This window comes from Oryza glaberrima, chromosome 12, assembly GCF_000147395.1.
Source record: "Oryza glaberrima chromosome 12, OglaRS2, whole genome shotgun sequence".
Classification (NCBI taxonomy): Eukaryota; Viridiplantae; Streptophyta; class Magnoliopsida; order Poales; family Poaceae; genus Oryza; species Oryza glaberrima.
In genome coordinates this window covers 3,210,801-3,226,128 of record NC_068337.1, presented here as the reverse complement: position 1 = coordinate 3,226,128, position 15,328 = coordinate 3,210,801, and the positions used below count along the sequence as shown (strand labels likewise).

The following is a 15,328-nucleotide window of genomic DNA, read 5'->3' as shown; positions in this document are numbered from 1 at the left end:
AAGTCACAAATAAAATAAATAATAATTCTAATTTTTTTAATAAGATAAATGGTCAAATAGGACAAGTAAAAAGTCAAAATCTCTTATATTATGAGACGGGGAGAGTAGTAAGAAGCTAACGGCTGCTAAAAGTTAAAAAGAAGTTTGACAGTGAGTTTTTGTAAGTTATTTTTAAAAGCACATGCACAACTCATCATGGTTTAAATCCTAGTATCCATAAATAAGTGGGCTTTCAATAGAATTTTTGTGAGATTATGGTTGTGTTGTTTTGAACTTATGCTAGGGAACATATTCGTCAGGTGGTAAGTGTGCTATTGCGTGTGTAATGATGTGTGGGTGTGCGGAAATATTTGTAAGTTTTTTTTTATATATGTAAAGCTTTTGAGGGGGAAAAAAAGAATTGATAGTTTGTTTGGTTGGAGGGAGTTTCTAAAAGGAATAAGACTATTAATTGTTTTGTTTGGTTGGGGGACATGGGAATTTTGGTGGGATGGGGATGAGGAATTGAGGAATAAAGTCCCTCCTTTTCAATACCTGGGTAGGGGCAGGTAATTGGGAGGGGATTCCTCCTTTACTTCGCCTAAACAAATCTCAGCCATCCGTTTTCATTAATGATCTAATCTCCAACTAAACTCCCTATCAATTTCCACCACCTCTACCAAACAAGAGACTGGGATGAAAAAATCAAATTCCCATCTTAATCTCACCATCAATTTCCTCGTGCAAACTCCCAATCCCCTTCCCTCGAGTTGCCAAAGAAGCCGTGAGGCCGATCTGCTTGTTCCTTTTCCGCAGTGTTCAAAACCAGTTGGCCGCTGCCTGCCTGCGGATGCTCTGAGAAAGTGAGAAGTCCATTCGGACTGCTGCGTGAGAACAACGCGCGTACGGGCGGCGCCGACTTCGACGTCGACGCGGACTCCCTCCTCCACGCTCGCCGGCGGCCGGAAGCTCCTCCGGGTGAAGGTACGGTTGGTTCCCGAGCGAGCCCCAACCCTAAAACCTCTGACACGCCGCCCGCTTCTCTTCCTCCAGTCCACCGATCCAATTTGAGTTTTCTTTTTTTTTCTTTTTCCTTTTTCCTTTGCGCTTGTTCGTTGGATTGGTGCTTGGTTAGAACTCGTTACTCCGGCCGCAACGTCCAGCGGCTATTGTAATCTGGAGAGTGCTTCAATACTCTGTGGATGCGATGCGATGCGATGGTGTTTCGAGTTGTTTTTCGTTTAAGCCAGCAGGTGTGGTGTGCGGGATTTATGAGAAAGATATATTCGATGATTAGCACTAACTTGATCTGATTTCGACCACTGTGAAAGTTATCAGATAGAAATGAGTAGTATGTGGTATGTACCAAGCAATTTATGGTTTGGATATATCATCATTCAGCATAGTGTTTCGTCAATTCCTTTGTCGAATGCGTAGTTCTCTTCCCTCCTTAGTTATTCTTTGCTATACTTGTCAATAGCGATGGTGTGTATTCATAACTAGTGATTTGTGAACCTGGAAATTGTTGTGATGTTAGTCCTTTCATTCTTGACTTGTATTTGTGAATCATGATTGCTATATGTTCCATGTAGATGTTTTCGAGAAAAAATGTGTTCCATGTATATTGTGTATTTATACCAACCTGCTGTGGTGATTCCTCTACATAAAAGTATGTGATTTGCTTAGTTTGGAGGTGCCTGAGTCTTCTGTTTCTGATTTTCCATATTATGCTTTGTTATGCGCTTTAATTTCTCAAGATTCATATGCCTTTTTCCCCTTTTAGGCGTCAGATTACCTTGCAGCCACCAACTAATTCATGGAGTCGGCAGAGGTGGCTGCTTCTTCCACATTCGGGCCTACCCCAGAGATGGAGAAGTTCCTGTGCGATCTGCTGCTGGACACGGCACAGCCCATCGCTGAACGCTTCCGTGCGCTCTTCTCCCTCCGCAACCTCCATGGTGATGGCCCCCGCTGCGCCCTCCTCCAAGGTCTTACCTCACTAACTCACCCACTCATATCAATGATAAAGCTTGTTGTTTAGTGACAATTATTCATTGATGAAGACTACTAGAATAAAGGAGCTTTAGAAAGCTAATATATTTGACTGTTTGATGCATTGCTCAGCTGCAAGGGATTCTTCTAACTTGCTTGCCCATGAGGCTGCTTTTGCACTTGGACAAATGCAAGATGCTGAGGCTATCCCTGCGTTAGAGGCAGTTCTCAAAGATCTTTCACTTCATCCAATTGTCCGCCATGAGGTAGTAATACATAAGAGTTTAATGCCATCTTCTACTTCTAGTGCTGCACTATCCGTTTGAGAAGTAATATATATATATATATATATCAATTGATTAGGCTGCGGAAGCCCTTGGTGCTATTGGCCTGGAGAAGAGCATTCCCCTGCTTGAGGAGAGTTTAGCTGCTGATCCTGCCGTGGAGGTTCAGGAAACATGTGAGCTGGCTCTTAGGCGGATAGAACAACAAAAGAATGCTGGTGTTTCTGAAAGCACAACCATTTCACCATTTCTCTCAGTTGATCCAGCATTACCTGCAAAGCAAGGACTTTCGGTACACCAACTAAGGTATGTCTTTGAGGCAGTCGTACACTTTGTTTGTTGTATTTCATATGTATTTTCTTGCTAGTACTAGTGTGGTCAATATTTTTCAGGGAGATTCTTCTCAACGAACAAGAAAGCATGTATGAACGTTATGCGGCTCTTTTTGCACTAAGGAATGATAGCGGAGATGCTGCTGTTTCTGCTATAGTTGCAGCTCTAGGTGCCAAAAGTGCCCTTCTAAAGCATGAGGTATTCTTGAATTTCAACTAGTCTCTGTTTGCATCTTTTTTCCACAAGCATGAATTATGCTAGTCTCCTCTCTTGTTACAGACAAAACTAAGCAATTGTACCTACTCAGCTCTATTAGTGTTCAGGATACTCAAGATACTATTTTATTTAAGATATAGGAGAAGGCAAATAGCACTAGGATTAACTAGGATCGATGGCATATCGCTCCAGATTCCAGAGTGCATATCGCTTTACAAATCTCTAAAGATCATGCTGATCTACCCGTTGAGATAATGAAAAAAAATTCCATGTTCTTATTGTTTAGATGCTTGTTTTGTTCTTGAATTCAATTGTTTTCCTTCTGCAGGTTGCTTATGTGTTAGGTCAGCTGCAAAATAAAGCTGCTTCGGATGCGCTTTCCACCGTCCTGAAGAATGTTGATGAGCATCCAATGGTCAGGCATGAAGCTGCTGAGGCCCTTGGTTCAATTGCAGGTAACTAATACTGCAAGATTTGTTAAGTCTCATATTGAGCGTCCATATTTCATAGTTTTCTGAGGGTACTCCCACTGTCATCTACAGATCAAGAAAGCATTGCACTTCTGGAGGAATTCGCCAAGGATCCTGAGCCTATAGTCTCCCAAAGCTGTGAAGTCGCGCTCAGCATGCTCGAATACGAGAGATCCGGAAAATCCTTCGAGGTATATTCCCTAGATCAACAGAAATAACCTTTGTGCCTTTGTGGTATCGTCTAACCGGCTTGTGTTTGTTCCATGCAGTTTTTGTTTCTGCAGACTCCTGGGGTGCAGCAGGAGTCCTGAGTAAGATAGATATATCTACTCCAGGCTTCTATATCGATCTACCGCCAAGCTGACCGACAAATTTTGTCATCAATTTTGTCAAGACGCTTCACTCCTATCAATAGTTATACCATAAGAGTGTTTGTTGCTTATGTTTTTCACCACTATTGTTTCTCCTGGTCTCCTGCTGCTTATGTCTTGGACCATGAGAGTCAAAACAGCTAGTAAGAATTTACCTGAGAATTTTCGGTTTCATGGTAACTAGAAATACCATGTAAAACTTTACACAGATAGTCAATGATGTATCGACATAGCAACATTAAATATTGAAGGACTTCATGAGCAAACAGAAAGAGAACAATAGGCGGACACGTTCTAGAGCAAAGGTTGCTGATTACCTGTTAAGAGTGGATTGTTCCTATCGAGAATGATTGTATACTCGTTTTACATGATTGTGACTGTTTTGTTCTCTTTATAATGGTGAGTTCATGTTCAAGCTACCGGAAACAAAGCTGGAAGTTAAATCTGAGTAAATTTCACAAAACTACAAATACTATAATTAAACTATCACAAAACTATAAATTTAATGTATCGTAAAATTATAGATTTAACATCAAGTTATCACAAAACTAGACATTTAAAATGACGTGTCACAAAATTATATCTTTAGTAACTAAATTATCACATAACTATAGGTTTAGAACCAATTTAGTCACAAAATAATAATGTTTATAGCTCCAACATAACAATTGTGTTAGGGATTTAAACTCTAAAAGCTATAGTTTTGTAATGACTTTAATATTAAATATACAGTTTTGTGATCTTTAACTTTAAATCTATAGTTTTGTGATAAATTTAGTGCTAATTCTGTACTATTTAGCCTGAAATTTTCTCTAAATCTTTTCCAGTTGATAGTAGCACAATAGTAAAAAGAGCTTCAATTTCAAGTTGAATAAAAGAAATTCACGAATTTCAGTTTGAAAGCACGATAATTTGGGACGATGCAGTTGAAAGTGGAAGCTCCGAAAGGTGAGAACTGAGAATAAGCGATGGTTAAGACCATAAGCGACCTGCGAATGACAACCATTCCCCAAGATATCACAATGGTCGTTCATTGGGGGTTGGCTTAAAATTTTGCGACACCTAATTTCTTGTACATGAAAATTTGTGTTTTAGTAGGGATTACAGCCAGTCCCTTCAAATAGACAATAATATGATTTCAATATCCTAATCGATCTGCCTAAGGAAACAGTGAAATGCTAATCGAATAATTGTCTGGCAAATCATAAGTCATGTGCAAAAGTAGATCACAAAATCCTTTCGTCAGGAAGAACAGTCTCAACCTCCACAGTAATGCATCAACAAATAGTAACATTCACGCTCAAAACTTTGCTAAGCAAGAGGCTCATTGCCCAATGCATCAATAAACGGTAACATTCACGCTCAAAACTTTGCTCAGCAAGAGGCTCATTCACTTCACCGGTTTCAACAACTCGAGCAATGCCATTGTTGATGTCATAAGAGGTGATCAACTCAGATTCATAAATATCTCCCAGAGAAAAATGAGTTGACCGATATGGCGTGCGACATTCATGCTCCCAGCATCCTTCTTCCGATAATCCGGTAGCCAAAAAAGTGTGTTCGCATTTCATAGCACTTCTTTTTCTACCTGCAAACAGCCGGGGGATGTTTGGATACAGACCACTGATAATGACTTCGTCAATCAACATCAAACATTGTCCTTACCTTAGTTTTTTTGGTACAATTTTGTAAAACTGTGAAATTTTTGCACTGCTCTTCTCTGCCTGTATTCAAGACAAGAGTTTTTCAGCAAACCCCAGGAAGAAGAATCGAGTATATGCAACTATGCAGGCATAACAGGTGATTGCACAAAAAAATCATTACAGGGAGGAAATCAAACCTGAAGGTCCTGAACGAAGCTCTCAACTGATGTTGTATCATTAGGTGAAAATGAGACCCCGTCTCTCTTCCTTTCTACAATGTTCTTGTTCTCGTCTACCTGTCATTGAAGTATTAAAATGAAGCTAACATATTAAACTCAAAAGCAACAGTGAATTAAGATGCAAAAAATAGTCAAATAGATAATGCGTTTTGGCCCCATTCACAAAAGAAATGAAGCGAGCTTAAACTAAATCTATTCACAGTAATGCATCTATGAGTAACATTACACTGTCACACAAATATTACAGGGATGGTGACAGATGTGGAACTTATGTATATTCACCTGGTCTATCAGTCGTTTAATAGGACGACGAAGTGATTCAATTGTTGTCTGCTCATGTAATCTTTTCAGGAGGATCAGTGGAATGGTGGCTACTTCTGGAAAAGAGACATGATAGCACCATTGGGCAAAATGTGCAGACAGAACATCAATAGCTGAAAGAATGCACTCCTCGTGGAAGTCTCTTGACTTCAGCATATTCTTTGGCACCTAAACAAAGCAAACAACAGTTAATCAAAACCATTTTCAGGTGATGAATCAAATGATAAAAATACAGAACTTAAAAAAAACTGTATTATTGTAAAGCAAGTTAAAAGAACCAATCAAGAAATATAACTAAGAAAAGGGTGAGTTTACAGGTTACCCATGCATTGAAAAAGATCATTCTTGAATGCTAAAAAGGCCACTAATGACACTAGTCTTATAATAAGTTTATCTTACTGAGTTAAGGAAAGTGGCCTGGTAGAATGATAACGAGTCATTTTAGTGGCTTTAGAAAGGCGAAAGATCACATAACATCCACACATTATCATCGCAAAATGTGCCCAGTAAAGTGGCATACCTTCAATAGTGATGAAAAGTTGACCTTTGCTTTTTGTCCTTGTTCTTTCTGAGAGGTATCTCTAAATTCTAGGCAATCAAATAACAAAGATGGAATTGGAAAGAACATCTGACTGCAACTAGAAAGCTCATTCAGCATCTGCACAAGCCTCAGTCTCAATGGTAAGTAACGTGTGCCTGGGAATAAGTGAGCCACTCCTCTTATTATTTGAACAACTGAAGAAAGTAATGGATGCATATTGTAGTCCTTGTAGTTACAACAAAGAAACCTAACCCATAGGTTTACACAGTTAATATATTGCCAGTTATCTACCTTCCTGAGGTCTTCCTGCAACAACAGTCGAGATTGCATGTAAATATCCATGTGGTGCCAACAAAGCAAAAAAGAAAGCAAGGCGTTTAATGTACAAGAGCAGATATCCTATCCTTTTCTTTTAAAGATGTGAAAAGGGCATGTATATCAGCAAGAAGTTTTTTCTTGTATGACTGTACAGAAAGAACTTTTCTATTCATAGCAACCTAGCAAGAAAATGTAATTGGCATGTCATAAATTCTAAATTGTAAAAAAGATGTGGCGATAACTGATTGACTGCACTTTGTGAATTCAACGTTCACAGTGCAAGAAGGAACTAATCAACAACATAACATATATGCCTCAGGATTTCCTTTGACTTTACTCACTTCAGTCTTCAGAAGAAAAAAATATACAAATCAGAATGTTTGAATGAAGGGCATTTTAATGAAACTGGTGTTTAGGTACCATTTTCAGGCCTGGATCCAGACCAACAAATAAAAAGAGACCTGAGGATTTTCTAGGTAGGATACAATAGAAGTGCAAACACAACACTAGAATTAAGCAGCAGTATATACCTTTTCTTTTGTTTTACAAGCCTGCCTGAGAATAGCATTCAGTTGTCCTATAGAGGTAGTTGCCCTCTCACATGATTTCTGAACATCAAGAGAATAGAGCTCCACTAGACAGTCCATTAAAAAATCAATGTGCTTTATATTTCCTTCATTCACAAGCTTGGAACTAGCAAGGTATGTATTATAAGATTTATTTAAGCAGAGATCCAAACATTCTGGTAACAGCGAAGCCACTTCCCGTATCATAAGAAATGAGGACAGAGACAAGTTATGATCTCCACTGGCCCACAAACGAATTAAGATCTGCAAAGTTTTAACAATATACCATGAGCTAATGTCAACTAATAAGAAAAGAATTTGACACAGCAGATATATTATAGAACCTATTTTCAGATAATCATAGGGTAACTGAACAACAAATGTATGTCAGCACAATATAAGATACTGATACTGCAACAATTCTGACACATCAGGACCAATAGGAAGTGTACTGGACCTAAAATGGTTAAAAAGGAGCTATGGAAGAAGCATTAATGGTCAATTACACTAGATTTTTGGAACAACATACTGTTTTGAAGCTGGCAAAAGCATTAACAGATATAGATGGCTTAAATGAGTTAAGTAAAAGCATGCAGCTATCATACAAACACAATGTCCATATAACAAGGCACCAGCGAATAGAACCATCATTTCTCCTCATCTCTACAGCATAGCAGTCAAACAAGTGCTGGAATAGCAGATATTTCTCAAATGGTTACAATGTAAAGAGAACAAATTTAATTTTCACCAAAAGATAAGGTATAGTTGACTAGAATAGCTTTCAAACATGAATACCCTTGGGTACAAGAGAACACACAAAATCAAGTTAAGTATTAACAAGCAGCATCACCAACAGACAGAAATACCTTGAGGAGCCTCCTTGATGTTGATGGATATGCAGAAAAAAGAACTGCGGATGCTCTCAGTCGAGTCAAGACAAATGCAAGTATTTGGTTGTCAGTAAGTTGACTAAGCAGATCAAGAGAATTCTGCAAGTAAGACTTTACGAGTGGTTCAATAGTTTTCCATTTCTTTGCACTTCTCAGATTCATAATTTTCCCTTTGTTTACATCATCCGAAATTTCTAAGAGAGCATGGAAAATGTTGTCTGCTTCGGAAAGGACAAATGTTATTATCTGATGAAACACTTCAGTACTTTGAATTCTCTGCACAGAAGGGCTCTTGGAAACACCAAATCGACAAGCATCCCGGTAAGCATTTAATAGGCTGCGTAGAGAAGGTGCTTTAGGTTCCTTTGCAACTAACTGGCACCATTCACTTATAGTCTTCCTTGTCAGTATCTTATCATTTGAAAGATTTTCATCACTGGAGTCAGCATCATTATCCACAGAGTCCATCTCATCTTCATCAGAATCCTATTGAAGTTTGAAAATGAAGCATAAAAAACAAATTTTATTTGGCAAGATTTGTTCACATGGAAAGTAAATTATATATAAAAAAAGGTGTAATCTGAATTGCAGCGGCTCAGGCACGAACAACCAATTAGACAATCTTACCTCTTTACTTCCATCACTCTTCAACTCTGATTGCCATTTTTCAAGGTAGTTTGCAAACTCAGGGTCCTACAAATAAAATTAATTCTGACAATCTGAACACAAAATACCCAAAGAAATATACAGTAAGGCCCTAAAATTCCAGAAAATGCGACTATTAAAAGCACGAACACATCATCTGCTCATGGAGGATGTGATCAATCAAATGAATGTCTAGTACTTGAGCTACATAACTGGATGTATAACCAATGTAATTCAGAATAAAACATTGCTGTGTTTACATTCAATAAGAATAAAGTGATGCACACACAACTATAGAACTGTAAATCAGCAACCAAGTGCAAGATGTCAAAAGGCAGATAAACCTAAAATTGTGGTAAATAACAAATATATATACTAGTAAGCACACATGGCCAAATCTAGAGAGGCAATTTTCACCTTGTCCATCAACTTGTTCAACTTCTTCTTTTGTTTTTTTATCTCTGTATTCATCTTATCATTCTCGCCATCTAAACCATCTTGGACAAAACAATCTGCACAAAATATTGAGATAATTGGATATACTAGAGCAGCATAAAACTGAATTAAGTTTTGCATCATCAAACACTAACCATTGACAGCATTGCCATCCTCACTGTCAGAATAATATAGACATTCAGAGTCCTGCACAACGAGCAATTCAGGGGCAATATAACAGACAATAGATAATGTCACTGGTTGGAAACAGCAAACTTATCCAAAGCATGCTATAGAGGTTTTGGGAGCCTTGATGACACACTATTGGCAAGAACTGAGCCATGGTGACTACGGCTGCTATAGTGATGAGCTAATGATAGCCAACCATCATACTTGATATATAATGTACTAACATACCAAAAAACTGTTCATCTCTTGCCAACAGATACTACAGTCTCCTACTTGGATTTTGCACAGAAATAAGCAGATTTGTGAAGAAAGTTTATCAACAAGAATAAAAAGGAATAATGCCTATGCCCTTGTCAGTAGGATGGAATTAAGAAAAAGGCTTGATATATGTGGACCAAGCTCAAGCTTGGACAAATACAAATTTGTTATATGCTTGAGCACAATACATGGAAGGCATCACAATACTGTAAATATGGACAGTTGTGAACATTTTTTTTAAAAAAAGCATGATTCTTTATGATGGAATGAATTTTGGTTGTGGATCAATGAATAAGATCCTCTGAAAAGGATAAGCAGACATACCTCTGAAAGATAACCATCACTATCAGACAGATCACTGTTTAATTCACATTCATCTTCCGGGAACTCTAGGCCATTAACCAAAGCTGCAGCATCACCGTTGTTCCTAGAGGAAAAGAATTTCGAATTTATTTAGTAAATTAAATAAAAGAAACACTAAATGAACTATTGTGCGGTATTATCATGATTAATGAAGTTGTAAAGTTATGAAGTTGAATTGAGGTTAGTCTATTGCATCATTTGAGTTGCAAGCAAAGTTCTGGTCAGTCTCAATATCTAGTACAATTCAGACCAGATCAATTCCATCCAAAAAAACAAACCGACACTATCAAATGTGTGAACCTAGCAAAGCATTGCACCCTCCCCTTCTAGTTTTCACCCTATTGTATGTTGGAAAGCATCCTGATAAGCCTACCAAAATAAACAAAATCGTAAGGAGAGGTGAAAGATGATTACATGACGTTATCGATTGCTCGCTGCGGCATCTCGTCATCGCCATCGCCATCGCGCTCGTTCCCGCGACCGTTCCCACCTGAGGAAAAGAAGAGCATATGAGCTACCAACAGAAGAGCCCCCGTGGACTGGAGCCGTACGGAACCAAACCACCCGGAGAAGAGGGAGGAGCAGGAGACGACGGGGGAGCATGAACCTCTGCGAGGGCGGCGGGCGAACTGCGAGCGCTGCTTGCGGTTGCGCTTGGCGGCGGACTGGAGGTGCTTGCGCGCGAACTTGCGCGCCTTCTTCCCGAGCTTCTTCGCCATCCCCTCCCCTCCTGCCTCGCTAGGGTTAGGGTTTCAGGTGTTCTCCTCTCTCTCTCTTCTTCTTCTTCTTCTTCCTCCTCGAGAAGACGGTAGCGCCGGCGCTCCGGCGGAGTTGTGGGGTGAGGGTTTTGGGGTTGAGGGCAAGAGAAACGTGGGCTTAAATGGGCCTTCTATGGAGCGCATTTTGTGGGCTGAGGCTGAACAGCTCGAGTACATTTTCGGACACTTTGAAGTTTTTTTCCATCCCATTTTTCACCCTAAACTATATAAAATCCGTTATTTTTTATCTGATCCTATCATCCTAAGTTTTCACAACCCAAATAGTAGTTTTTATGTAGAAAATTTTTAAATTTTAGTTATATGCCAAATGCAATAAGGTCATTTCAGATCCCTAAAACAAATGTCTAACTATTGATAGACTAACGAAAATCGTTAGACAAGCGACAAAGATAGAAACAAACCCAATGATATATGAGAAATCAAGTAAATATCATGAGCTTAGTTTTCAAGAATCACCTGAAAAATCAACGACACTTAGGCTGCATTCGCCATGTGGTGTTTGGGAACAAATCCTACACGCACGCAAAATAAAGTGATTCATTAGCGTATAATTAATTAAGAATTAGCTACAAAATTTTTAAAAAGTTAGATTAATAAGATTTTCAAAGCAACTTTCGTATATAAAACTTTTGAAAAAAAAACATCGTTTAGCAGTTTGAAAAATGTGCGCGTGTTCGGTTCTTTCCCCTTCTTTTACATGTTTAGCAAAAAAACACACGCTTCTATTAAGGCTGTGTTTTTGTTGAAAAGAATGTGTTTGGTTGGGTTTGACGCAGTCGGATAGGAGATGGCCGTCTCTAAGAGTATCTCCAACAGTTTCTCTATCCCACTCTTCAAGCCAAATTTTAGCCATTCTAGCCCAAAAACGTGCTCCAATAGCCTCTCCAACTGGATGACTAAGCCATCCAGCTAGCCAAAACCCCCCTACACTAGCCAAATTTGGACAGCCAGAAATCACTGGCCAACGTGGGCCCCACACAGATTCCTCCCCCCTCCCCCCTCTCTCCTTCGGCTCGGATGGCGCATGCGGCCAAGACCTCGACGCAGGTGCCGTGCACCGCCGCGAGCACCGGCTTCCATGCGTCGCTTGCATCTCCAGGATGGTGCGGCGGAGCCCCTTGGCCGCGGGCGCTAGGCCGCGGGCGCCCGGCGAGGAGGGGGCCGTGGTGGGGTTCTTGGGGAGCCGAGCTCGATGCGGCGCAGAAGTGCGGACCGGCAGCAGAGAGCACGATGGCGAGCGTCTTGAACCCACGCCGGAGTGTCACCATCGTCGTCGAGGTCGCCAGCCGCTGCCGCTGTCGCCGTCGTCTGCACCGTCGCTAGTCGTCGCCATCCACTGCCGTCGTCCCTGAGGTTGCCATTATCGTCGTCTGGATCCGGCTCCGTCCGACCTCCATTGCCTCCGTCCCCACCGGATTCGGGCGGCGCGGCGCGGGTGGATTTGCACGGCCTCTGCCGCCTCCGCCTATGCCTCCTTGGGCTGCGGTTGCCGACTTGCCGTCGTCGTTGCCATTCACCGACGCCACCATCGCCATCCACTGCGGTTGCCGTCGTCATTTCCATTCGCCACCGTTGAGGAAGAGGAGGGGAGAGAAAATCCAGAGGAAGAGGGGAAGAAAGAGGAATGAGGGATAATAGAGGCTGACATATCGGTTCCAATGTCATAGGCTCAGAATAGGGAGTTTAGATGGAGAGGCTATTGGAGTAAACAATGAGTTTAACTAACCAAATCAATTGGCTAGCTGGCTATATGGATATTTGAAAAGTCTATTTTGGGTAGTCTGTTGGAGATGCTCTAACTAACCGAATTTTGGCAACCATATCCTTTTTCCCATGCTTTTAGGATAAGCAGTTCATACGATCAATTTGATCTGCATGTATGAGTAATTGAAAATTAATCAAACACACAATACAAGATCGACCAAGGCTGCTCGTTTATTCGGCTGTGTTCTTCTTCCCTTTCTTTGACAACTTACCTCCATTATTTTTCGCACGCATATTTTTCAAATTGATAAATAGTGTGTTTTTTAAAAAAGCTTTTTTTAGAAATTAAAAGTTTCATACAGAAAAGTTGCTTTTAAATAATCATATAAATTCATTTTTCATTTTTGAGACTAGTACATAATTAATCTTGCTCTAATCGCTTACCTTGTTTTCTTTGTTTGGAGACTAGCAAAGCCTTCATGATGCATGGAAACATTGGCATTTGACAGCGACGAGGCGTCATCGATGGGTAAGCCTACGCATGAGTGGTGAACGGCAACTGAGCGAGGAGCATGGAGGCGATAGGGGGCTGCTAGATCTGGTTCCCCAAGTTCGGATTCAGCGTCTCTCCGCGCGAGACGACTTGAGGTGGTAGGACAATGGAGGGCAACGATGCGAGATGACGGTGGAGAGGCTCGTGTGCTTGCTACTAGGTGGTGTGCGGGGCAATGGTTAATCGGAGCTTGGCGGCATGTGGCAGAGTGCTTCTCCTCTCTAATGGCTTGGTGACCGTGCATTGAAAGTGGTTCGAATGATGGCGGCTGACAACAACGACAGGGAGGCAATGACCTTGCAAGGGCAGGAAGTTGTTGGATATATAATCATATATCGATATATTTTAATCTAAAATATTAAGATAATAAACATAACATAAACAGTGTGAGATGATCTAGTGATAAAATTAAACATAATCAGAAGCATGCTTAAGATAAAATAAGCATCAACATCATTTAGAGAACGCAATAACATTGCGACTAACAGATGTAACAAAAATAGAAATAGCAGTAGGATGGTATACCCTGTAAAGGTCCCTCCACTTGATTGTGAGGCAGAACTGCCTCCGTTGGTGTTGTCGATCGGTGCGTCTCCAGTTCCTGGCGCACCTCTGTTGATGCCACCACTAGTAGACATCGCCGCGACGCAGACCGAACAGAACCACCGACGATGATGAAGAGAGAGCAGTCGTGCGGAAGCACTCCCCAAAAACCTGATCACCCGCCTACCCGGTGCAGATCTCAGGCGAAGGTGTGGTTTCAGAGGCCCTGCTCGTTCCGATCACTCGTGCGCGCAAGCAATCAAAACCGGGGAAGCAGAAGCAGCATAGGCGCAAGCGTGGAGGAAGAACCAGCGATGGGAGAATGCGTGAAGATCTGATTGGGGGTCTCTGTTTCTTAACCAGCGATGTGTATTGAATCGCCTGCCCGTTACAGAGGCAATCTCGCGAATTCTCAACCGTTGCAAAAGAATCTCGAGACGTGGACGCGACGCACGCCACGCCACGCCCACGGCCTCGGCCCGGCTCGGCGCGCGCGCATGTGACTTTCCGATCCCCACCTCAACCGGTCAATAGGGAGCCTCAAATAACTCCCTATTTAAGTTGAGATTCTCCACTTTTAATTTCCAGGGTGGTATTATTATCTTTAACATTTATTATGGGCCCTTGAGATTTTAATAGAAAAATCGGGCCTAGCCCATTTATTCTAACAATCCCCAACAAATTTTATGGCTCATAAGAAATGTTCTCAAAGTAGAACCTGTTTGATATACCAGTGTTTTGATGGAGACTGTTAAGTTGAACTTCCACCTAGTAAAAGAGCTACATCAGACCACAACTGAACAATGGACTATGCCTTGAATTGTCAGTCTTGTCTGATCAGGTTTCACTCAAACCCTTGACTGGTATTGGGCTGCCGTTTGCATCCCCTCTGTTTGGAGTATATAAGTCAAACTCCAGGCCCTTTTATGAGTATCTAGAGATCACCCAAATCTCATATACTGTGACTAGCAGTCGAACTCATATAGGTGTGTTCCTTTTGAGATGTTCTGCAGGTCAACATCTCTGCTTAGAAAAGCCACTTGGATCACATTAAGGCATAAGCCATCCTACCATGCAGAATAGAAGAGAAGTACATCATGAAAATGAGCTCTTTTCAAAGGTCTCTTCTCTCAGCCACACAATAGTTTGTTTCGCCATCCAAATTCACGGGATCTCCGATCACAATGGACAGGTTTCCACTATTGTGCAACCTTAGGTAGGTATCAAGCCCATTTCCCTCGATGCACTGTCTATCACATTACGTGGTAGCCCCTTGGTAAACTGATCTGTTAGATTTTTAGCCGTCTGGACATAGTCCAATGCTATCACTCCGGAGTTTTTCTGCTTTCTGACAATTTCAGTCTTCTTTTGATATGCCTAGATGACTTCATGTTGTCCTTTGAACTGTTCACTTTAATAATCACTGTTTGATTATCATAGTTCATTAGGATAGCTAGCACTGGTTTTTCAACCACCGGCAAATCCATTAGGAGTTCACGAAGCCACTTGGCCTCAACTGTCGCAGTATCTGGTGTTGTAAGTTCTGCTTCCATTGTTGACCTCGTTAAGATGGTCTGCTTACAAGACTTCCAGGAAACAGCGCCACCTCCAAGTGTGAACACATATCCACTTGTGGCCTTTATCTCGTCAGCACCAGATATCCAGTTTGAGTCACTATACCCTTCCAGTACTTTTG

General features: G+C 41.0%; 2 protein-coding genes across 2 annotated transcripts; one reads left to right on the top strand and one right to left on the bottom strand.

Moving 5' to 3' along the window:
* Nucleotides 1-789: 789 nt before the first annotated feature.
* On the top strand, nucleotides 790-3,890 carry LOC127756660 (deoxyhypusine hydroxylase-A). The gene is made up of 8 exons (XM_052282020.1): nucleotides 790-963; nucleotides 1,763-1,967; nucleotides 2,104-2,237; nucleotides 2,335-2,561; nucleotides 2,648-2,786; nucleotides 3,133-3,259; nucleotides 3,347-3,465; nucleotides 3,544-3,890. The coding sequence occupies exons 2-8, from the start codon at nucleotides 1,796-1,798 to the stop codon at nucleotides 3,583-3,585; spliced, it is 960 nt and encodes a 319-aa protein (XP_052137980.1). The 5' UTR covers nucleotides 790-963; nucleotides 1,763-1,795; the 3' UTR covers nucleotides 3,586-3,890.
* A 934-nt stretch (nucleotides 3,891-4,824) lies between these two features.
* Nucleotides 4,825-10,911, bottom strand: LOC127757811 (protein REBELOTE). The gene is made up of 13 exons (XM_052283395.1): nucleotides 10,661-10,911; nucleotides 10,468-10,543; nucleotides 10,015-10,117; nucleotides 9,399-9,450; nucleotides 9,226-9,320; nucleotides 8,791-8,856; nucleotides 8,140-8,649; nucleotides 7,238-7,537; nucleotides 6,369-6,695; nucleotides 5,810-6,016; nucleotides 5,486-5,584; nucleotides 5,311-5,369; nucleotides 4,825-5,233 (listed from the first exon to the last, which is right to left on the bottom strand). Exons 1-13 carry the CDS (start codon nucleotides 10,770-10,772, stop codon nucleotides 5,230-5,232), a joined length of 2,010 nt encoding a protein of 669 aa, XP_052139355.1. The 5' UTR covers nucleotides 10,773-10,911; the 3' UTR covers nucleotides 4,825-5,229.
* Nucleotides 10,912-15,328: the final 4,417 nt, after the last annotated feature.

Coding starts and splice junctions, on each gene's coding strand:
- LOC127756660 (XM_052282020.1), top strand. CDS start 1,796: ATGGAGTCGGCAGAGGTGGCTGCTTCTTCCACATTCGGGCCTACCCCA. Junction 2,238..2,334: donor ATCCAATTGTCCGCCATGAG/GTAGTAATACAT, acceptor TCAATTGATTAG/GCTGCGGAAGCCCTTGGTGC. Junction 2,562..2,647: donor CTTTCGGTACACCAACTAAG/GTATGTCTTTGA, acceptor AATATTTTTCAG/GGAGATTCTTCTCAACGAAC.
- LOC127757811 (XM_052283395.1), bottom strand. CDS start 10,772: ATGGCGAAGAAGCTCGGGAAGAAGGCGCGCAAGTTCGCGCGCAAGCAC. Junction 8,857..9,225: donor TGAACAAGTTGATGGACAAG/GTGAAAATTGCC, acceptor TTTTATTTGTAG/GACCCTGAGTTTGCAAACTA. Junction 8,650..8,790: donor AGAGTGATGGAAGTAAAGAG/GTAAGATTGTCT, acceptor AAACTTCAATAG/GATTCTGATGAAGATGAGAT.